At 37.6% G+C, this 25,405-nt stretch overlaps 1 protein-coding gene across 12 annotated transcripts in view; it reads right to left on the reverse strand.

The window, feature by feature from the left end:
• Nucleotides 1-25,405, reverse strand: part of ptprdb (protein tyrosine phosphatase receptor type Db) — an 86,015-nt gene that overhangs the window by 52,859 nt on the left and 7,751 nt on the right. For 4 of the 12 annotated variants that reach the window (XM_056256845.1, XM_056256852.1, XM_056256846.1 and 1 more), the window contains exons 1-4: nt 22,274-22,559; nt 8,013-8,156; nt 5,775-5,920; nt 5,402-5,543 (exon numbers count right to left, since the gene is read on the reverse strand). In XM_056256845.1, the coding sequence (XP_056112820.1) occupies nt 5,402-5,543; nt 5,775-5,920; nt 8,013-8,100 (376 nt within the window). In that variant the 5' untranslated portion in view covers nt 8,101-8,156; nt 22,274-22,559. Of the gene's footprint in view, nt 1-5,401; nt 5,544-5,774; nt 5,921-8,012; nt 8,157-22,273; nt 22,561-25,405 lie in introns of those variants that run through there. The other 8 variants (XM_056256841.1, XM_056256843.1, XM_056256839.1 and 5 more) reach the window with 5 other exon arrangements.

A 25,405-nucleotide genomic window follows, 5' to 3' on the forward strand; every position in this document is an offset into this window, starting at 1 on the left:
TATAGCTTGACAAAAGCACAATGTTGTGTTTTATTGCAAGTGTACACAAATATAAGTAAACACTTTGCAGTTTGAATAATGTCCTGTATGAACAAAAGGACGGAGTATGTTTTTATGTCTACATTGTTCAATTACGCCACACACACACACACACACACAACACACACACACACACACACACACACACACACACACACACACACACACACACACACACACACACACACACACACACACACACACACAAACACTATTTTTCTAATCAGATCAGGCAAGTAATATTCTGTCTTGTCTCTTAAAAAAACAATATATATATATTTATGTATATATATATATATATATATATATATATATGTGTGTGTGTGTGTGTGTGTGTTTGTGTGTGTATATATATAAATATAGCTGCGAGCAGCGATGAAAGGGCCAAAGCCGGCGGCACCGCCACCCCGGTTATAGCGCCACCAACTGGCAGCAGGAAGTCTGTCACTTTCAAAAAGCTTTGAAATCACCTGATTGCTTCAAACTTCACTACTATGATGTAAACACACGGCAGATGTAGACCTGGATGTAGACCTGACCTTTCAGAAGGTTGCTCTCGCATACTTTGTGGTTGATATGTGCCCTCAATGCACACTTTTGCAGAGCCCACACTGATACAAGCTCTACAGCACACTTCTTTTCGACAGTCAAAGCAGGGTTACGTTTTTGCACGTCGTGCACAATAACCCTAAAGGCACCAGGGTGGCGGTGCCACCGGCTTTATATATATATATATATATATATATATATATATATATATATATATATAAATATAGCTGCGAGCAGCGATGAAGGGCCAAAGCCGGTGGTACCGCCACCCCGGTGCCTTTAGGTAACTAAAGGCACCGGGGTTGCGGTGCCACCGGCTTGGGCCCGTAATCGCTGCTCGCAGCTATATATATATATTTTTTTTTTCTCTTTTATTTTTCTTACGACTATTCGGGCACTTTTGGGGCTCTTAACGTGCACGAAAACTCTTGAAACTTTGCACGCGGGTCAGAACCCGCGGCCATCAGGGTCGGGGTGAAGATGGTACCCGGGCGTGGCAGGGGGGCTCGACAGCGCCCCCTGGAACGGGGTCCGAAAACTTGGTCCATAAATCAAACACGCTTGTATGTAAGAATATGAAACTCGGTACACATATAGATCTCATCGGTTCATATATACTTCATGCTCTTACTTTTTACCCCAGCCCAACAGGAAGTCGGCTATTTAGGGTTGTTTGTAAAACGCATGCAATGGAATTTAAAGTACTTCTCCTAGAGAATTCAAAGAAATGCCTCGAAACTCGGTCAGCATGAAGTCAAGACATTGAGGATGAAAAATTGCGAGGGGATTTTTGATATCTCGAACGGTTTGGCCGTGGCGGGGAAACGAAATTATGGCGAGAAACGTGAAACAGGAAGTGTGTTATAACTTCTGCATACATTAACTGATCTTGATGAAACTTCACCAGTGTGTTCGCTGTAAGAGGCCGATCACATGGATGTGACTATTGTGAGTCAAAGTTATAGCGCCACCAACTGGCAGCAGGAAGTGTGTCACTTTCAAAATGCTTCGAAATCACCCTCTTATTTTAACCCAATTTGCTTCAAACTTCATCTGTATAATGTAAACATACGCCAGATGTAGACCTGTGAATGGATTCTTGATATCTTTGATACTGTTGCCGTGGCAACACATCAAACTTTAAAATTCTTTTTTGATGCTTTTGAGACTCTTAGCATGCTTGAAATTGCATGAAACTCGACAGACATGTCACATATATTAGCCAGTAGACATGTGCAAAGTTTCAGGAACGGGCGTGGTGCAGGGACTCAGTAGCGCCACCTTTTGACAAAAGTGAGAGGGTTAGTTTCATAGTTTTACCTGCAATCTTAAAACTCGGTAGGCATATTGTTCAGATCAAGCCGGACAACTTTCTAATTTACAGTTTTTGGTTCCGAACAACAGGAAGTCAGATATTTTGGTTTGAATGGGATGTTTTGGAGTAATCTCTGTCCCTCTCTCCCTCTCTCTGCATACCTCTGTGTCTGTGGGGGGAGGGGGATGTGTCTGTTTGAGTGACAAAGCTTTTAATTATTGTTGATCAAGGTTTCGGGGGCTTTTGGGGCCCTTAACATCCTCTAAAACTCTTGAAACTTTGCACACGGGTCAGAACCCGTGGCCATCAGGGCCGGACTGAAGCTGGTACCCGGGCGTGGCAGGGCGGACCGACAGCGCCCCCTGGACTGGGATTCGAACACTTGTCCATAAATCAAAGACACTTGCATGTAATAATATGAAACTCTGTACACTTATAGATCTCATTGGGTTAAACAACTTTCGTGCTCTAAGTTTTACGACATCCCAACAGGAAGCCGGCTATCATGGTTTGTTTGGAAACGCATACCCCTGAAATTCTATTTAATTCTCCTTGGGAATTGATCGGATTTCAAGCAAACTCGGTCAGCATGACGTCAAGACATTGATGATGCTAAATTCCGGAGGGATTTTTGATATCTCGAACGGTTTGGCCGTGGCGAGAAAATTAATTTTATGACTAAAAAAGGACACATAAAGTGTGTTATAACTTTGCTCGTTTTACCTACAGTTACAAAACTTGCCACGCATATTGTTCTCATCAAGCCAATCGACTTTCTAATTTAAAGTCATTAGCTCAGAGCAACAGAAAGTCAGATATTGTAGTTTGAATGGATTTCTTGTCCCCCTGCCATTCTGTTTGTGTGTGTGTCTGTGTGGGGAGGGGAGCAGAGGGGAGGGGAGAGAGGGAGGGTTGGTGTCTGTGTTTATGTGTGTGTGTGTGTGTGTGTGGCTGGCTGTATGATTTTTCCTGCATTAAAGGATAAAGAAATCTCTAAGTCCTTGTCTTTTCGCATAACAATTTTTGTATTTTTTTTTAAATGACAAAATATGCATCACTCCTCTTAAGTGGTTTATTTTATTCCCACCAAACTTTTTCAACATGATGAAAATACATTAAAGAAGCATAATTGTGAATATCTATTGAATATCTCTAATTGTTTTGCTATGGCGAGGGATTAAAGTCATGTAAAAAAAAAAAAAAAAACACTAAAAGCTTCATATCTTCTAAAAATGTAATTATACACCATTTATTTCTAGATAAAATTATACAAATATCAGAACTAAACCCATTTTATTCTTGTTTTCAATTTAAGAATAATGTACAAGTTTAAAAACAGCCAGGATGCACTATTCAGTTAAAAAATAAATATATCAAATAATACATAGGGCTATACTGCCCTCTTGTGTTCAAAATCAGGTAGGCCTGTTGTATTTAAATATAGGTAGCTGCTATGTGACTCCGAGAATTTTTTCTCACCGGTTATTTGACGTGTAACACCGGGGGCTTTTATATCGCTAAGTTAAAAGTGAAAGTAAAGTAAGGACATTTATAGTGGTGGCGCTCGCAGTGCGCTCGAATGAATTTCTATGGAAGTAGAAATGAAAAAACGTTCGCTCTGTTTTGCTCGCTCGTCGCCATGGATGCGCACTGTAATGAATGCCACTGCAGCCGCATACTTTTTAGTGTCACTTTAAAATTAGTGCAATATCGGGGGCCAATTGCTTGAATTGTGAGTTCAATAGTCTATTATTTTTCACGGAAAACACAACAACAAAAGAGTACAATGACAGATTCGCTTAAATAGGCGCTTTTACATAAAATAGCCTATTCCGTCATCATCTTTTCAGTCAGCACTTCACTCTTGTGATTAATGAAATTTATTGCTGATATTTGCTGCAACTTTCGTTCCGCTCACAATTTAGTAAGCAAACACGCTTCAAATGTGTTTTTATTTTATTTTTGTGTATATATATGTGTGTGTATATATATATATATATAGCTTATGTTTCAAATATGAGTTAATTAACAATCGTTTGAAAGAATGATACTTTTAAACATATCACTAAACCATCATTAGGTGTCGCCAGGCGACCGTCTTAATGAGCGAGTCATTGATTCATTTGTTCGAACGATTCGTTCGAACGGCTGAGTCATTCATGAATGAGACAGATTATGGATTGGTCATTGAATCTTTGAGTCAACCGATTCGTTCAAAATGCTGAATCATTCAGTAATGAGAACGCGTTGCTGTGAGATGCTCGATGGTTCTGCTGTGATCTTTGTTTAACTATTTTCGCTGCTGAAACAGAAAAAAGTCAATATTGCATCTAAAATGTAAGTGATTTGACTTGTGTGTGTCTGTGTCTGTGTCTGTGTCTGTGTGTGTGTGTGTGTGTATGATTGTGTCTGTTACAGTGATTGTTTAACCCTTGTTAAAGTTTAGGCTGTCTTTTTGGATATATATCTTTTTATATAAAAAAAATAGGCATACAACCCATATATTTTAAATGTATTGTTTGCTTTAAATTACATTAAGATTTGTATGTTTGGTAATTGAACCTGAATGAATTTTAAATGAATGTGCTATATTTCAGAGTTTTCCTTAAAATTTGAACTAACTTTATTCTCATCTGAATGATAGACTATTTATTTTTCTATAAAATAAAAAAGAGATTTTGGTTGGGTGACAGTTGTAGTTTACAGTTTGACAAAAGCACAATGTTGTGTTTTATTGCGATTGTACACAAATATAAGTAAACACTTTGCAGTTTGAATAATGTCCTGTATGAACAAAAGGACGGAGTATGTTTTAATGTCTACATTGTTCAATCACGTTTCACACACACACACACACACATACACACACACAAACTTTTTTCTAATCAGATCAGGCAAGTAATATTCTGTCTTGGCACACTTGATTTAACTTTCAATCTTGTGTACTTATTTCATGTGTCCATTAAGTCCATGAGACCGTAGGGTGTCTCATTTTTCATTTTAGGTTTCAGAAGGTTGCTCACGCATATGATATGTGCCCTCAATGCACACTTTTGCAGAGCCCACACCAATGCAAGCTCTACAGTACACATCTTCTCAACAGTCAAAGCGGGGTTAAGTTATTGCCCGTCATGCACAGTAACCCTAAAGGCACCAGGGTGGCGGTGCCACCGGCTTGTTTATATATATATATATATATATATATATATAAATATAGCTGCGAGCAGCGATGAAGGGCCAAAGCCGGTGGCACCGCCACTCCGGTGCCTTTAGGTAACTAAAGGCACCGGGGTTGCGGTGCCACCGGCTTGGGCCCGTAATCGCTGCTCGCAGCTATATTTCTAATTACTTCTAATTGGTATTTCCAAAAATTCTGTGGTACTTCTCTAAAAATAGCAGAAATGCCATGTATCAGGCAAGCTTGACAGAAGCACACTTCAGAACTCCAAGCTAAAGCAAATTATTTTGAAGAAGCTTCCAGTCAGATCCTGTACCTACCTCGGAGAACACTGAGACGTGTGGAGGCGCTGATCTCCCCCCTATCATTAGATGCCACACATTCATATATAGCCTCATCTCGCGGAGTCCGAAGCGGCTGCACTCGCAACACAGACCCTGAACCATCCTCAAACTCTATCACCTACAGACAGACAGAGAAAAATGTGTTAGTAACTCCCTGAATAGCTTGTGTGTCTTTATAGACCATGTCTATGGAATCCACTGAGCCAGGACAAATGTGTGAAATTACAGGAAGTGTACTATGGGAATCTCACTTTAGTAGTGTTACAACCTTAGTTCGCTGCTTGCAGTAAATGTGCAAGCAAGCTGTCTGTACGGTTTGTGTATGTGCAGTCGGGGGTCGGGAGTTTACCTCAAATCTCTGGTTGGTGACTTTTTTGCCTTTTCTGCTCCATGTGATTTTGGGCAGTGGATCTCCTGTGGCTTGACATACGAAGGAGGCCACGCCGCCCTGAACACCTATCTGATCAGTGGGCATACGAGTGAACTGAGGAGCGCCTGCCAAGGAGGACAGAGATTGGTGGTTTGTATAAGGTGACCCATAATTAACTATGACTGGGTCAACACAAGCCCAGTTAAAGGGATAGGTCACCCAAAAATAAAAATTCTGTCACCATTTAATCACCCTTCAATTGTTCCAAATCTATATGATTTTTTTTTTCCTACTGAACACAAAGACATTTTAAAGAATATGGGTAACCAAACAGTTGATGGGCCCCATTGAGTTCCATAGTATTTTTTTATACTATGAAGTCAATGGAGCCCATTAACTGTTTCGTTACCAACATATCGATACAAATATCATCTTTTGTGTTCAGCAGAGTATTGAAATTCATACAGGTCTGGAACAACTTGAAGGTGAGTAAATGATGAAAGAATTTTCCATTTTTGGGTGAACTGTCCCTTCAAGTGCAAAAGTGTCTTGAGGATAGGGAAACTCTCTTCTAGTATTTAAAATCTCCAGAATGAATATGAATGCATCCATACATTTTTAAGCTATAGTTCTCATATAGAGTAGTATAACTTAAAGGTTAACGGCAGGGTTTAAAATGAACAAGCGACAAATGCACTTAATATAACAGTATAATAAGTTTACTGCATATATACATATGTCATGATGACATGCACAGTTAAGCCAATAATTATTTTCATGTTTTAAATGCTATTGGTTTAAATAAAACAAAATAAAATATAGAATTTTGCATTTAAGTTACTAAAACTTTATGGACCAATTGGCAAGAAAGTTTTACCTGCATTTGGCGCTTTTTAATTTTAAACCCTACATGTAAGCCGAATAATTATTTTTACATTGTACCAAATACAAAAATTCTATTCTAATGTGTCAATTTATTTAAAAATAGTCAATAGTTTAAAAACGATATGTTTTAAATGCTGTTTAAAACTTTTTTTTTTAAATGGATTGGATGCAATTAGATGCAAGAAAGAATCATATGTGAAGACCCATTTAAAATAATGACCACATTGATTGCCGTTGTTGAAAATGATAATAAACCTGACTTTGACTTAAAGTCATAAAACCTCTTTAAAAATTAGGCTGTGACTTCATGCTTGCATTAAAAGTGCATTACAGTTAATACGAAAGACACAGTGAATTAACTTGTAGATGAGGACAAGTGCGGATCAGCAGTGTGATCGACACAGTCTGCAGCGCTTGCTAATCCACTCGGTCTACGGATGATGTCACATTAATCTGCTCTATAACCCACTGACCAGCAGCTCTAAACTAATGGCAAGTGTAACTAACCAAAGGTTCAGCTCCGGTTCAAACAGAACAATGTAAGAGCGTGGTTGAATGTTCACGTCATCACCCCAGATGATGTGCAATGAAATCTCTTCATCTTCACTTTACATGCTTTAATCTACACAGGCGCAGATAACATTTGCACAACAAAGCCATTGAGTGCAACTACTCTTCCATTTTCATATTTATATACAATTTGTATATTCAATTACAAAGACCATAGAGAGAACAATACCATGTTTATAATTATTATTATAAAAGAATTAAATTAAAATAATATTTTTTTTACACCCACATAATAAATCTATTTAATAAATTAAATTAATACAATTAACTACATTTTAATGAAATGTAATATTTTTTTCTGCATTAAAATTCTTAACAACTAAAAACACAATGGTATTTCTTTTCCTCTTCTACTAGAGTATAACAAAATGCAGGCCTGATTATCTGCTTAAATGTTTTGCAGAATGAAAAGATATATTAAATCCATGTATTAAATGTTGACGTCATTTCTTTACTTAGTCAGCGAAGGGCACAGTTGTCTTGTAAACACTGATCCGGACTTTTTGTGCAGTGAAAGAAACAAATGGAGGATAGTATTATAATCCATCCAACTGGTTTAGCATTATGAAATTGCTTAGCATGTTCACGAACCTTATTTTTTTAATTACATTCTACGTTGTAAGCTGCATTAAAGTGTGCCTTTATCCTTTACACTAGTGGGGATTGGGGAACTAGAGCATTTCATGAAAAGAGCCAGCAATTATTCTGAGTTTCAGAGGATTCTGCCACTGTTTGATATGTTTTTGATGCCCGTGTACTCACTTTGCGTATGCGCCAGCTGGAGCACGCTCAGTAGAATCAGTAGTACCGGCTGGTAGGCGCTTCTGTAGATCATGTGACCTCTGGCCATCCTCTCATTGGCTTGTCTGTTTATGTGGATCACCAAGCTGTAAGTGCACTCATAACCTAAAATACACATGTGAACAAGCAACCATATCTGTCAGTCACATGTGTAGGCCGCAGCACATGACATGAATCGATCGCATTAATCAATTAGTACTCTGTGTGTAAGACTTGCTCTGAGGATCAGATAACAAATTACTGAGTGGTCAATCAATTCCTGAACAATGAACATATCATTTAACATAGAGCCTTCACAGGCAGAGAGTAGTCTAGCTTGCATTAAAGGAATAGTTCACCCATTTACACACCCTAATGTTGTTCCAAACCGAATGGGGGCTGTTGAGCTCCAAAAGAAAGAAAGAATATGAATGAATGAATGAATGAATGAATGAACATAAATGAATCTTCAGAAGCTGTACTACTTAATGAAAATCTTTACATAAGTTCTGTCATTCATGTTTCAACTCTGGTGCATCAAGGCCGATTGTCGTTGACATCAAAAAACTGGCACAAATTATGCACTTTTATGATTTTTATGTATTTATTTAAAATTATAGTGTTTTTTAAGCTTAGTCCCCATTTAATTTCATTTACAGAAAAGTTCCATGAAGACATTCTGCAACAGATCTCTTCAGTATTTCAAGGAAAAATACATTTTATTTAAAAGAAATTAATACTTCTATTTGGCAAGGATACATTAAATTGATCAAAAGTGACAGTAAAGATATTTATAACGTTACAAAAGACAATAAATGCAGTTCTTTTGAACTTTCTATTCACCAGAGAATCCTGAAAAATATGAATTAAGGTTTCCACAAAAATATTAAGCAGCACAACTCTTTTTAATATTGAGAATAATAAGAAGAAATGTTAATGAGAAGCAAATCAGCATATCAGAATTATTTTTGAAGGATCATGTGACACTGAAAACTGCAGTAATGGTTGCTGAAAATTCACCTTTGCCATCACAGGATTAAATTAAACTTTAAAATAGACAACAGTTATTTTAGATTGTAATAATATTTCACAATATTACTGTATTCACAATATTTTAGCCTTTTGTTTTTGGAGCATAAGAATCTTCTTTCAAAACATTAAAAAGATCTTACCCAACTTTTGAACAGTGGTGTATGTGTTCGGAACGGCATGAGGGTGAATTAATGATGTTCCTTTTTGGATGAACTATTCCTTTAATTTGGTTCAGAGAATACTGACAGTAATTGTCCTCCAGCGTGCTAAACATTTCTCAGCGATAAACTTTAAAACAATTTGCCATTTCTCACACTTCAAAGCTGTCAGCCGAGTTAGCAGAAACGTTTTTTGGGGGAAATAGCTGATAGTTGGACGAACAAAAACTGTTAACATCTGTTCTGGTTATAACAAAAGTGGGACAAAAAATAACTGGGAAGTTAAACAAAGTTCAGATTACAATAACTCTGTAAAACTTTAAGTAAAAAAACAGCATGGAATATATGATAATGCATGACAGCTCCTAAAGGCCTCTCTCTCCCCAGCAAACCGGACAACTCTACCATAAACTCAATAATTATAACCTAGAGCCCATAAATGTATAATGTATCTTACTTTTGAAAATATAACGAAGAGAACGAGAAAGAGAGAGAGAGAGAGAGAGAGAGAGAGAGAGAGAGAGAGAGAGAGAGAGAGAGAGAGAGAGAGAGAGAGAGAGAGAGAGAGAGAGAGAGAGAGAGAGAGAGAGAGAGAGAGAGAGAGAGGGAGACAGAGAGACAGAGAGAGAGAGACAGAGAAAGAGTTGGGTGGGCAGTTGAACTGCACTAAGTAAAAGTTGCATTAAATATGGATGCTGTGCATGGGAGATTGCCACAGTTGGGAATCGCTATGGTAACTCTGCCCCCATGAGCACCACGCTTGTCACATCACATCACATCATTAGGAGAGAGAGTGGTTGCAGACCCCCTCATCCGTGCTGCCTCCCCCGTCTCCTATCCATATTTAATTCCTCCACTGCACTCTGAGGCTTCCTTCACTTTTACAGTGCTGAGAGAGAAAGACCACACATGTCACTTCCTGCAGGGAATCATGATGATGTAGGAAACGGGGAGTGAAGGAGGGGAAAGGTGACACATACAAACCCCAAATGAGTGTGTGTTTCCACATGTCTGGATTCGACTGTGGAGGAAATGGGTCAATCTGATCTCTGACTCATGTAAAACTGAAGCCCTTCAAACCCCTAAACCTACTCACACACACACACACCATCTGCCTCACTTGGAAAACACTCCACAGCAGCTTAACGCAATCCCTAATACACATTATTATCAGGAAAATACGTAGATGCACACAAGGCATACGCAAACGCACAAATACACTGAGTATATCCACCAAACATGCGTCACATCTAAAAGTCTAAAGACCACTAATGAAAATGCTTATATTTTATTCTAATTTATATACTGTATATAGTATAGTATTCTGTATAACAGTTTCAGTAATTTTTTTAAACATTTTTACATTATTTAACAAATAAAAAAAATTAATTCAAAGTCAGATAGAAATTAAAATTGAGAATTTTTTAGTCTATTTATTTATTTACTTTTTTTAAAAACTTTTTTTACAGCATGCACTTAAGCTGGAATATACTTCATAAGTCTATGTCTGTGTCTAAGTCAAGTCCATGTTCAGCATTATTTGAAAGAGCATCTTCTTGCACAAATTCTTGTCCACGATTTGGACAATGTGGATATTGTGTGTGTGTGTGTGTGCTGGTAAACCCTATATTATGGGGGAAAAATGCTAGGTTTAGGGGTAGGGTTAGTGTAGTAGGGGATACAATATACAGTTTGTACAGTATAAAAATCATTGTCTATGCAAAGTCCCCATAAAACATAAAAAAACTCAACAAGTGTGTGTTTGTGTGTGTGTGTACATGTTTTTCTATCCCGTTGGGGACTTCAACCTGAATGCACACAGACTCATGGGGACTCGTGTCACACAATTGATGCCCTCATGACGAAACAAGCTTCTAAATCATACAGATAGAGTTTTTTTGACAAAGTTTTCTGTGATGGGTAGGTTTATGGGTAGGGTTAGTGTAAGGGGAGATACAGCTTGTATAGTATAAAAACCATTATGTCTATGGAGAGTCCCCACAAAGATAGTAAACCAGACGTGCGTGCATGTGTGTGCGTGTGTGTGTGTGTGGATTATATTCCTCTCCCCTGTGTTAGAGCCATATGCTACCCTGCCTAATCTGAAAAGAACAGAGATCATTATGATAACCTGATATTTCCTGCTTCAACTCCATTTGTGTCAGAAGTCGATAGCTAAGCTTTGTGGCTACGTCTGTGTGCATATGAGAGAGACAGAGAGAGAGAAACATAAGAGACTATGAAAGTAAGCCATCAGCAAGCGCGTATATATGTGTGTATTTGTGGAACAGCGAGACATAGCTGCTGACTAAACAAATCTGCATCTTAATTTCTTATTCAGATGCAACGAGTCAAATAATTGATATTTATTACTAGGGCACCAATCATGTTAACATGCACCGACACAATTAGCCTGCAATTTGGTGATGAGAGGGCTAACAGCATATCAAACAACAGTGAATGATGAGCTTTCTTTTGAGAGACCCTCGTCGTCCATTGTTAAAGGGATAGTTAACAAAAAAATTACACTTCTTTCAGTATTTATTCACCCTCATGTCGTTCCAAACTCGTACAGCTTCCTTTCTTGCACGGAACACAAATTGAGATATTTTGAAGAATATCCTGGCAGGATATGTAGTTACCTGACCGCAAACTAACCCCGCCTAAGAGTCTCACACTGAGTCGAACGATGTCTCGTTCCTTTTTGAACACTATCACTTGGGAATATGGTCTCTAGTGTTCCACTAACCTGCTGCACAGCAATAACTAAACAGACTCCAGACGATGCTTTCGAATGCCTTCACGGCTGGAGGATCTCAGACAAATTTCAGAGAGAATCCCACCAGCAAAAAGAATACAAGTTTTTATAGCATAGGAGCATGGCAAAGGTGACATGATCCATCACATCATTTTCCTACAATAAGATTGGTTCTTCATTTATAATTCAGCAAACCTTTCAGTTACTAGGTAGGTAGACGCAAACTCTGACTTCCTGATTTACTTCACTTTGTTACTCGAAGTCATGAGTTTATAAATTTAGATATCCGTCCATCCGATATCCACTCCCCCTTTTGTTATCTTCAGACATGATTCAGACACTGACTGACTGAGTGTTTGGGGACATTTCAGGTTTCAAAAGCATATAATTGTTAATTATGTTTAATAAATGTAAATAAATCCATCATATACATGCAAAACAATAATGCAATGCAAGATCAGGTTATTTCACAGTGGTGATGCCAAAATGTAAGCATTTGCGTATTCCACTCTATGTATTCAGTTTTCGATGATGTGAGTTGTGATGTTAAATGTCAGAAACTTGTACACTCATATTCTCATCTCATGTTTCTATGACTGTACTACTTCTCATCCGCCTACACAAGATGAGAACACATTTTTACAATTTCTTGTAACTATTTCTATGATACAACCAGAAACACTCACTCTCTTTGGGTGCGCTTACATCTGCAGGAAGGATGCAAAAATCTAACAGTGACGATTGGTTTATTGTTAAGCAGTTTTATGCCAATAAAGGAAAATGGTTTAATGCGTTAGCATGACCACAGGTGTTTCAGCTTATTAAGCATAATCGGTCACAAGATTTGTAAGAAGCAATGCTGTTTGATGCCATTGACATGTAACCTAACACGACATCTAAATCTGCCACATTTGATAATGATGGTGCTTTTTGTCATTTTGGTTTGTAAACAGAACACACTCACCGGCGTTCAATCACAAGATATGCGAGAAGCAATGCTGCTTGATGTCATTGACGTCAAACCTAGCAAAACATCTAAATCAAACCTAACACAAGGTCTACATTAAAAATCTACATCAACATTTAAATCTACTTTTTCTAAATCTAAATACATTCCAGGATATTGACCAGGATATGCTTTTAAAATTCACCTTTTGTGCTCCACATAAGAAAGAAAATCATATGGGTTTGGAATTTCATGAGAATTTGGATGAACAATTCCTTTAACGTCTACACAACTTTATTAAATCACGTCCCCTGTATTTCAAGTGAAAAAAAGGAACCAGAATTATGTAGGCTTTGAATGACTAGCCACTAAACGAGGCACTAAACTCCCTCGCAAACCCTGAATGAGCAAAGCACTCTTATTTTGCTGAACCACGTCAGTTTTTAACTATTAAATCAATTTGTGCTCTAAGGTCCATGGACATGAGCGGCAATTTAAATTGTAGCTTATTAACTATAGATGGAGCTGCAATGCCAATAACACATACAACTGCTGATCTATTAATGCTGTAAAGCAGGGGTCTTCAACGGGAAGTTTGTGACAGAACTGCAGTAGTTTTTGTAAAAAATATGGTGAGTAAACTTCAATACAATTAAGCTAAAGTTAATAAAATGAAGCTCAGCTAAATTATATTGCCCCTTCCACACTAGAATGCATTAAAGGGATAGTTCGGCCAAAAATGATATTTAACACATGCATTACTCACCCTCAAGCCGTTCGAGATGCATATGTCAATCTTGTTTCAGACGAACACATTTTCAGTTATTTTAGAAAATGTCTTAGACCCTTCAGTGGATATAATGTGAAGCAATGGGGTCCACCTCCTTCAAGTCCCAAAATGTGCATACATCCTTCATAAAAGTAATCCATCCGGCTCCAGGGGGATAAACGAAGGCCTTCTGAGGGTAATCCGTGCGGTTTTGTCGTAAAAATATACGCGCGTCGATCGTTGCCGGAAGTCAGATGTTTTCATTTATAAAGTTTTAAATATGTATATTTTTACGACAAAACCGCACGGATTACCCTCAGAAGGCCTTCGTTTATCCCCCTGGAGCCGGATGGATTACTTTTGTGAAGGATGTATGCACATTTTGGGACTTGAAGGAGGTGGACCCCATTGCTTCACATTATATCCACTGAAGGGTCTAAGACATTTTCTAAAATAACTGAAAATGTGTTCGTCTGAAACAAGATTGACATATGCATCTCGAACGGCTTGAGGGTGAGTAATGCATGTGTTAAATATCATTTTTGGCCGAACTATCCCTTTAAGTAAAATTAAACTTAAAAATTAAAACTCTCTGTACATAGTTAATGATCATTTGAATGGTTTTGTAATTTAAGCATTATAACATATACATTCATTTGATACCATACGCATATTATTGAAGGCCAGACTTCAAATGTAACAGGGGGTCCCTGCTCTGTCTTTTATCCACCAGGGGGTCCTTGGCCTGAAAAAGGTTACAGACCCCTGCTGATCTTCCAAGCAAGTCTGTTTATTCATGTAGAAGACTAGTGAAACTGGTTTATATTTGTTTGTGCATATAGAGTGTAGTGTGTACTATGTATGTGTGCCTCAGATGAGGACATGGTAATAACGGCAGTTAGTTACATAAGGTGATTTGCAGTATTGGGGAGGAAAATTGCTGTGTTTCCAAATGTTTGTTCTCTAACATTCAAAAAACGCACACTGAATCAGATATAATCACTAACTGGAAAGAGAGATTAGAATCGTGTACTAGGTACCAAGTACATTGGAATCAAATCCAAGTTTTCTCATTTTCAAACAGCTTCTCTAATATGGATCCCATCACATGAGCACTCAAACATATAGCAGCAAGGAAAAACAATTCTTTGGCCATATGGCCGCTGTAACTCAACACAAGAACATGTAAGCCTGTTACAAACACAAACTCTACAAAACCCCTCATTAAGTCTCTGTACAACAGATGCAGCTGTCAGGGCAAGAGACAGATGAGGACAAAATGACATGTAGATGTGGGACAGTCTTGCTGGCAGGCACTCATTGCCTTGACAATGCAGAACTCCAATTAGAGCTACTTTGACATGGAGCAGCTGTGACAGTTAACAGGTACACACATCTGTCTCACCCTGGCGAAAAGTGACCCGAAGCTTCTACATATGGAAGGCCCTGCATGACACAATTATATGGGTCCTCTGCGTATTTCAAGTGGCTTCTGTTATACTTCAATGCAACATTTAAAGACCATCTAGATGTTACATTCCACATTTGTTTTCATTAAACAAAAACAACTACTTGCCTGGATGTGCAGAACTTACAATTCATTACAAATAAAATGTGTGTCTAAATAACTTTATACCATGGTCTGTTAGCCTGGGAAAACCCAGACAACTTCCGACAAATTTAGATTTGCTCTGAAAGTTAGTCTGGCAAAGAGCTCATTCAAGCTCATTTCTAATCCGCCGAAATCGAGGCACCAATCAGAAACGTTGGGGCGGGCTTTACACGATGACGACAGCGCTGGGATTTTGAAGCAGATTTTGTAGCCTACATTACAAAGATGGATGCCGCCGTCGAACATCACTCGTTCGAATCAGCTATCGCGTCTGTTTTACGCGATTTGAACGTTTCCTTTTTGTTAAAAACCGAGCAAAGAACAACACTCGGCCGCTCTGCATACGTCATCTCCTTCATCGCTCTGATTGGGTTTAGATCTATCCGCGACGTCCGTTAGTGACGCCCCTCTGGAAATGATTTGTCTATGACGCTTTGCCAGACCATAACTCAGTTACAACTGAGAATGGTCTGGTTTTAACCAGGCTAATGGTCTGTCACAATAGACTCTAAATACTCGATTCTGATTAGCTGGAAGGTGTGCATTAAAACTGTTTAATGCACAGTAGGGCTGCACGATATATTGTTTGAGCATCGATATCACAATGTGTCACATCGCAGGATGTGCGATGTAAAGTATAGTGATCCATGATGCGTACAGGCTAGCTGCCCCCCAGTTCAGAATACATGTGATTCACGGATTAATTGCAAAGTTTATCCTAGTAAAAGTTTATCATTTGCCAGTTTTTAAGTCCTGTCAGTTTAAACATCGAGCACAAGAAGACTGGAACCCACGTGCTGTTTTCTGTGCACGCACACAGAGCCACGCAGACAGCACGCGAACACAGAATTCTGTTCTCTTTCTCATCTATTTGTGCTTGAAGGGACACATACACACAAAATTAAGTCAAAATGCCCGTCTCTGCGAGAATCCTGGTAAACACAGTAAACAATTGAAAAAGAAAACAGATATCATCATTATATTGGATCCGTGCATTCCACTTAAAGTGACAGCAACCTAATAAACCTGCATCTGTTTGTGTCACCAATGTTAATCAAGCAACAAAAGAGAAAAAGAAAACCCCTTTATGTAGCTTTTACAAAGATAAATTGTATTAATTATTTCATTATATTTAATTTATTAAGTGAAGGCAGTGTTATTTTACATTTGATTATTCAATTTCTGTACCTGAATACTGTTAGGTTAACCTGAAAAACATAAAGCACTGCTTATTTCATTTGTATCTTTGTTCTATTGTATTTATCTATGCTTGTAATTTGTTGAAAAGCCGCCTCTCATGTAGTGCACGAATACTGAATTGATTCCTCTTTTTGCGCTTGAACGGACAAACACACCAAAAATTATGTCCAAATCATTTTTTTGTAAACACAGTCAGTTATGTCTTAATAAAGCGTACACCACAGAAGCGCTGCGCTGTTACACTACGTGAACACGTCAGAGGCCCACACAGAAGGAAATTAATAGTTGAATAAAGTCGTTATTTTTGTTGTTTTTTTCGCACAAAAAGTATTCTCGTCGCTTGATAAACTTAAAGGGATACTCCACCCAAAAATTAAAATTCTGTCATCATTTACTCACGCTCAAGTTGTTGCAAACCTGTATGAGTTTCTTTCTTCTGCTGAACACAAAGGAAGATATTTTGAAGAACGATTGGAACCAAACAGTTGTTTGGCACCATTGACTTCCATAGTAAAAAAAAAAAATATATACTATGGAAGTCAATGGTGCCAAAGTTCCAATCGTTCTTCAAAATATCTTCCTTTGTGTTCAGCAGAAGAAAGAAACTCATACAGGTTTGCAACAACAACTTGAGGGTGAGTAAATGATGACAGAATTTTCATTTTGGGGTGGAGTATCCCTTTAAGATTGAGCCACTGTAGTCACTTGGACTATTTTAACGATGTCTTTAATAACTTTTCTGGGCCGGCAAGTTTCAATCCTTTAGAAGCCTATGGAGAAGAGATCCAGCTCTCAGATTTAATAAAAAATATCTTAATTTGTGTTCCGAAGATGAACAAAAGTCTTACGGGGTTTGGAACAACATGAGGGTGAGTAGGCCTAATTACTGACAGAATTTTAATTTTGGGGTGAACTATCCCTTTAAGTATTGTTTTCTGAAAATATCATCAAAATTAATTGAGTTTAAGCTAAAAAAAACTAGAACAATATCTGAGAAGATACATACTTGAGAAGACAAACAACTTGTATAAATGGATTACCATAATTTCATGTTTTATATCCAACAAATGGGATTTGCAGCACCAAGTTAAAACAAACCGTAATCAATAACAAGCCATTTTAAAGTGCCTGATCACTAGTAAGTGACTTATTCTTTTCTTTTTATACTTTTATACTTCTTTTTATACTCCTATTTGTCAAGTCTCTGTATTTCAGAATTCAGTGGAAATTGGAATGCAAAGCATAATATATAAGGTAGTTTCCATCTCCATATAGTGGGCAGTAAAACTAGAAATAAAACGATAATCCACTCATGGATAGTTCTAAATAGGTTCCAAAGAGAAATGGGCCAACCTTGAATCAGACTTCTCCATTCAACAAGAACAGTGCTGTAAGTAACAGTGTGTTCCTTTATGTGGCATGAAGACTATAACTATCAGGAAATAACTGAACAGACTGAACTGAAAAACACAAAATTACAGTCAATACGATAAATACTCTTTAACATATTCCAAAATATACAGCTGAAACATATTGTTATAAATATATATATTTCTTAATACGTAAACAAATCACTGAATCAAACTGATTCATGAAACAACCAGTTTGAAAGAACTGAGAGTTGTTGAATTGAGCATTAACTCATGAGTGATTTAGACCGATTCAGTGTGTTTCGTGAATCAGCTGCAATGTTTCATTAAAACAACATGTCGGAATAACTTGTATTGCCTACCACAATAAGCCATGGTGATTATGTAACAGTTGGCTATACACTATCCAAAAAGAGGCAAAAAATGCTTTAAAAAAAATATCTGAAACTGGTTGATGAATTGTACATCACTACAAGGTCTCCTTGATCACCACTCTTTGATGTTTAGCTTATGGAAATTAAGCTAGAAAATGCTTGCATCCTGCAAGATCTCCCTTTAAGTTCATGGAACCTCACATACTATGAGCTGTTTTAAAGGTAAAGTGGTAAATTGTTCAATGTTAATGTACAGACAACTAAGCTAGGTTAATTTACTGTGTGTGTCGCTTTCAAAACATTGCTCTGTTTACTTCCTGACAAGCCCGCAATACCAACAATGGCTGTTAATGGCATATATTTGGGGTGTAATTATGTTTTTCTGAACAATGGCAGATGTTTGGAAAACTTGTTTAAAGACAAAATTTTGCGGTCATTGAAATGACATGCGTCACCTTAAAAATGTTAAACTGGTAAACATAATGACTGAAAACAGATGTGACATGAGAGAAGTGAAAATATAGCCTCCTAGATAGTTACGGTATGTTAAAGGCACACTGTGGAATTTTTGGCCACTAGGGTGCGCTCGACCTGTAATTTTCACGTCTAGTTCCCCTAGAGGCCACAAGCGCCGCAGCATTGTCGCAAAAGTCAACAAACAGTCAACCGGTCAACCTCCAGTGTCTTTATGTGTGTGCAGACGGCATTTGATTTGTATGTTGGAGAAAGTTAATCGATTCACTACTGACCAAAATAATAATATAAATATAAGATTAATAATATAAATCCTATAAAGAAAACAAATTGAATAAAAGTAGCATACGCAGAAAACAATGTCTGATCAGGTAAGTCGCATTGACAAGGGTTGCCCAATCCTGCTCCTGCCGATCGTCTGTCCTGCACAGTTCATCTCCAACCCTAATCAAACACACCTGAAGCAAACAATTAACGTCTTCAGGATCTCTTTGCAATGGGTTGGAGATGAAATCGAGTAGTCGGGAAATCGTGTAACAAAACTGATATAACTCACTACATATTTCCGTTATTTGTAGTCTTCAGTTTGTTTTTCCTTTTACACAAATACAAACATATATGAGCTGAAAGGAAAAAAAAACATTTACATTTGTATACGGCAGTATGTTGTGACTTATATCAGTTTTGTTACACGAATTCGCAGTAAATAATTACATTATATATACACTTTTATGCCGATGTTTATTTTAAACTTTCCCTTTTTCTTTTTTTGGTCTCCTCTGACAAAATCTTTGCTTTCTTCGTTTTCTTCCGAGTAGCTGTTGATTCAGCCATGACGACAACATACAGACGCCGGCAATCAAACGCGAGTTGAGCTCTCACGTTAGAATTTGAGGAAGTTGGGGTGTTGGGGGAAGTGACGTATGCCGTAAAGCGGTCGAATTTTGTAGTTCTTTTTGTGCTCGGGTTCCTACCCGAAACCCGAAGTTACACAGTGCTGGTAAAAGCGATACAGACACCTTCAGGCTTCGGCAGACGTGTCATTCAACCTATTGTAAGTCGATGTACCATCTCAATGGGTTTTGGTAATATATTATAAAGGTTGAAAAGTTCCACAGTGTGCCTTTAATGCTCAAAACATAGATTGCAAGTAAGTGATAATGTACAGTCAGCCAGTCATTACTGGATCACCCCGTTGAGGTTTACTTTGCAATAATGATCGTCTCTGTAAATTATCCGACTGTACATTATCACACTTATTACACAGCTACTTGCAATATTAATACAAAACTGAACATGAAAAATGAATCTGAGTTTAAATTATTTTGTCATGTAAGAAGGAAAAGTCAAAAGAGCTAAACAAGAAACTAGCACAGCTATGTAGAATGTAGGAAATCAAATGTCAATTGTACAGTTTAGCAGTCATTTAAAAAAAAAAAAATACAGAATGCAATGAAATATTCCAGAGAGCCATCCTTTATTCTACCTCTCATCTGTAAGCAGCAATCTTGTCTGTAATCCTAATCATGCTGTGAGTGAGCTGATTGTGTATGCTCAAATATTACAATAATACAGTCAAAACAGGACTCAACAAAAATGATTTAGCAAATACAGACAGAGACAGGCAACATTTTTCCGGCCCTGAGACACTGATGAAAATTTATTTTTTTCAACAAAAAAAAAAGTTTTGTATTAAACATTAAGGCTTCTTAAAATGTTTACAAATGTAGGCTACGTCAAATAACAGAAAAGAAACAAATATACAATTTTCTGACTGAATATTCCATTCCACAAGTAAGTTTGCAAAAGTAATGTTGACTTTAAGATGGTGAACAGACAGGACGTGCTCCTGTTCTATACTTTTTAATTGTTGTCAACATTAGACATGCATCAAAGAGACTTCTTTGCAATTTATATCACTGTTTTTTAGTATCTAGCACCATGAGCGTTCAGTTTTTAAAACTCTACTGTCAAGCACAAAACGTATGCAGAAGTTCTGTTCTATTCCATTGTGCTTCATCTAGCTGTATTCAACAGCAGGAATGCATCACACGTTGATGACTCCTCACTCTTTTGTATCTCTATTGCTCAACAGTATAGCTTTAAACACAGAAGCACACCCAAACATAACTTATGGCATAAGTATTGCACCAATTGAGCCAGTCCACAGTCCCATGAAGTTGTATGAAACTCAATCATACTTGCCCTGGTCCATCAGGCTGCAGCTTTAGCACTATATATTGGCTACTGAAGCTGTTCTCAAGAAGGTTAGAAATCACATACAAAAAGTACTTGAACCACATGGTTTTTTGACAGTAATGCACATGCAGAACACTTGAGCTGATCAAGCTTTAAGCACTGAGCACATCAGTGCTATTAAACTCTTCTCCAGTTTCAGGAAGAGATTTTACAGCTCGCTTTCAGCTCAGTGTCATAAGCACAACTTTTTTCTAGCTGAAGCACTTAAGACCCACACCTATAAATGGTATCAAAGACGTACATCTGGGCAATAAGCACAGGGACTGTGCCTCTGTGATATCTACATTATTAATATAAACCATATGCCACTGAAGCTGAGGCAATCTGCTTTTCAAATAGTGCAGGTTTTCAAGTGTGCTCTGAGCAACCCTTAGACTGCAGGTATGGAATGAAATAAATTATTCAAAAGTCAGAAAATCACTCTCTCTAGCTCTCTCTCTCTTCGTCCATCTGTCATTTTCTCACTGCTCATGCTCTGGGCATTACAGGTCAAACATTTACACCTCAGACCAACCACCAAACTCTCCGCTCCTTTCCTTTCTCTTGCATATGCAAACCTTAATACCCTAACATCATAATATCCCTCACTCTCTCCCTTCCTCCCCCTTCAGTCTCTCACACACACACTAAGAGCATTACGAGGTAGCCTATAGCAAAAGTCATCACACATAATCCCCTTCAATGTGAACTTTGTTCAAATGTAGAGTCATTCAGTTTATTGGTCCATTAAGAATATGCTTTTAATGATCCGTGGAGAACGTTCCGTCATAAACAGTAATACTTTAAGCTCAGCATAATGCCCCCGAGCACTGGGTTCCCCGAACATCACTGAATGATCTAAAAAGCAGTAGAGTGGGGAAACCACCACAAAAATACATGCCATTTAAGACAATAAAGCCAATTGCAATTGCCTAAATTATATGCTTGTATACTGTATACTGTGTGTGTGTGTATATATATATATATATATATATATATATATATATATATATTTGTGTGATTTTGTAAACAAATATGACAAATAGAAATATTAGGAATATGATGCAATACTCCTTATCATAATGTTGATATGCTTGCAAAGCAGCACCCAAAAAAAGTGTGAATGTGCATGCAATATGGTCTTCTGTTAAGCCTGCCAATGATTTAAAAAAATTATTTAAAAAAACAAAACAAGGATTGACAATCGATTCACATGCAAGCTCGATTAGATGACTGATCATAACAATGAAATTATTTTGTCATTTCCTCTATAATAACCAGGGAGCGGATGATGCTTTTACTCCTCGCCTACCTGATTAACATCGCTGTCGGGTTCAGGTTTTCATTCGGGTCTCACCGGCTCGGTACCTTCGTGAAATCATCTATAAGCACCAGAGATATAATCCAGAAGCCCGTCCTCTCCTTTCTGATGTTCACCGGTGCAGGGCTGAACTATAAAAAGCACAACAGCAGCAGAAGCACTGCGTGTTTCCAGCGCTCGTAAAGAGCTCGCAGGTCTCTCTTTTTGATGATGCTGATGCTGTGTGTGCAGCCGAGCGCGCGAGCATACAAAAGCGCTCGCGCACACTCACGCACACGCACAGCGGAATATGAGGGACGGGCTCGAGGCAGGACAGAGCGGCGACGGCGGAGTGACGTCAGGTGCCCCGGAATGAATCTCCGGTTCAGGGAAAATAAATAATTTGGAGGAATTGCATTTGCACAACGGAGACACTTAAGGTAAGCGTCCAGAAACCAGGTCAGTCAAATTTGACAGTTTGTGTAGGCTATAGTGACCGTTCAGGGTCCCTATTCATCGTTAACTTCCTCATCCTGAATATTTTGTTTGTTTGTTTGATGTAGGCCTACTGAGACCATATGGCACTGTTTTGGCCTATATTAAAAAGGAATTATTCATCTTTTTGAAAGGTAGCCTATAGCCTAATATTAATGTGTGACACAAGTAGCTAACCTGTAGGCTAATCATTTGAATTGGGAGACTGGGGTAAGTTGTCACTTAACTATAGTCAATATCTCTTATGTTAGCCTAAGTTTATTAAATTCTGTTTAGGCATATGGCTACCGAAATAAGAAGGGGTAGGTTGTCACAATTGATCCTCCCTGCATGAAATGGCCCATTGCAGGCTTTCAGGAAAATATACAAGTAAAACAATTTTAAAACACAAAGTATTTTAAATATATGTGTAAATTTAAAACACATTTGATTTGACAGCCTGTACCAACCAGCACTGTTACAAGCTTAAAACTTATATATAGGCCTTGTGACAACTTTATCATGCAGCATGACAACTAGCACTTGGCTCAACTAAAATGTCGATGTAATAATATCAATATAAAGTAGAATTTATTCAAATAAACTGTAAATTCTTTCTATGTATATATATATATATATATATATATATATATATATATATATAATGTAGGCTAACACACACACACACATAACTTTTATGCAAGTTAATATTCTAATCATATTTTTTTCTCCAAGCACATTTTACCAATTCCAAACCACATCAATCTTAATAACTACTATTAATTTTGTATTCAATCATTTATAAGTGATATATAATTGTTAAGGAAGGCTGGAAGTGAAAAAACATCTTATATTCAAGTGTGCATAATTATTAAGCAGGTTTTCTTTTATGTAAGTGGCCAAAAAGAGATTTACTGTAACTCGCACTTAAAAGTAAAAAATTATTAAGTGCTCATGAGAAGAATGCAATACTAATGCAATACTAGAAATTACTCAATTAAGGCGTGACCAATGGACAGCAAGATGCTCATTGCTTTAGCAGAGTCAGACAAAAACAGGCTAAGAAGAAAAGACACTGTTAACTGCAACAACAAAAATAATTAGGAATTAAGGTGAAGAATTAGGTGGGAAACCATTAGGAACCATTTAGTCTTCAGCGCCACCGTTTTCCAGAACTGCAACCTGGAGTCTCCAGAAGTACAAGGTGTCTGGATCTCAGAGACTTTAGTTAAGTATCCTGAAATATGACACACACTTAATAAGAATCACAAGCTGAAGTGTTGTGAAATACACAAAGAGTGTTTTTTTTTTAGGATTTATAGACAGATAGGTTGGGAGTGACTCTTGAAGGACCAGCACGACAAGAATTCATCTTCCAGAATCTAGCAGTAAGTTTTGGGAGTTGATTTTAAGTCCATCTCCTACACTGAAAGGTCCGTCTTGCTCTTTGTTAGTAGCAGCTCACAGCACGACTCCCTCGCCACCGCTGCTGTTGTCTGATTTGAACTTGTGCGGGTCCCTTAAAAGTCACTCTCATCCTATCTGTCTATAAAGCCTTCAGACAGATAGGTTGTCTGTGAACAGTCTTCATGTATTTCACAACACTTCAGCTTGTGATTCTTATTAAGTGTGGGTCATATTTCAGGATCTTTACCTTAGAAAAGTCTCTGAGATCCGGACACCTTGTACTTCTGGAGACTCCAGGTAGGATGCAGTTCTGGAAAATGGTGGCACTGGAGACTAAAGGGTTTGAATGCATCATCAAATCCATTTTTCTTTTTAAAGCACTGTTTTCAACCATGTTTCCCCCAAACACTAACCCATCTGTCATTGGTCAAACAAATAGATAGCCTCACCCCCAAACTCACGCCATTGGCCGTTATGTTGGATTTTGTTGAAATAATATTCACTAATGGTGAATATTATTTCATCTTATGAATGGCTTACTTATTCAAGTTGTAATGCAAATATGTTATAAGGACATATTTTATCATATATATATATATAAAAAAAATACATATTGTTATATTGTCTCTTTATGTACAACACAAAATAAAACACATTTAAATGCAAAAAAACAACTTTTTTTGCAGTCTCAGGCAGAAGCGATAAATAACTGGGACACTTATGATGAACTGTTTTAGTTAACTGTTTACTGCAGCAGAATTCAATTATATGCAAATTAAGGTGCCAATTTTCTAGTGGGCTGAATTTGAACAATACACAAAATAAATGCAGAATGAAATTTGTCTCTATCATGCTTACTGTCTCTTTCTCACACACACACACACACACACAAAAAGATGTATGCCTCATCAGTACCCTAGTTCCCACAGCGATATGTAAATGAAGGCATTAATTTGCTTTAGTTGCAGAAAATGCCCAGGTAACCACAGACCCGGCAGCCCTTGGATACAAACACTAGCACGCACATAAAGAAGAGTTATTTCTGGAAACACTGTTAATCGACCATACAAATGTATGGTTATGTATAATGCATCATACAGATAAAAAAAAATAGTATCATTGTAAGAGTATCATTGTAAGAGCAGAAGACACTCGACATTTCGCACAAAATTAACACACAGCAAGACACCAAACGCATGCACTCGCACGCACACGACATCAGTGTGCTGACATTTAATTAATCTCGATCTGGCCTTTGAAAAT

Source organism: Rhinichthys klamathensis, unplaced genomic scaffold, assembly GCF_029890125.1.
Source record: "Rhinichthys klamathensis goyatoka isolate OS25496 unplaced genomic scaffold, OSU_Roscu_1.1 h1tg000133l_1, whole genome shotgun sequence".
Taxonomy (NCBI): Eukaryota; Metazoa; Chordata; class Actinopteri; order Cypriniformes; family Leuciscidae; genus Rhinichthys; species Rhinichthys klamathensis.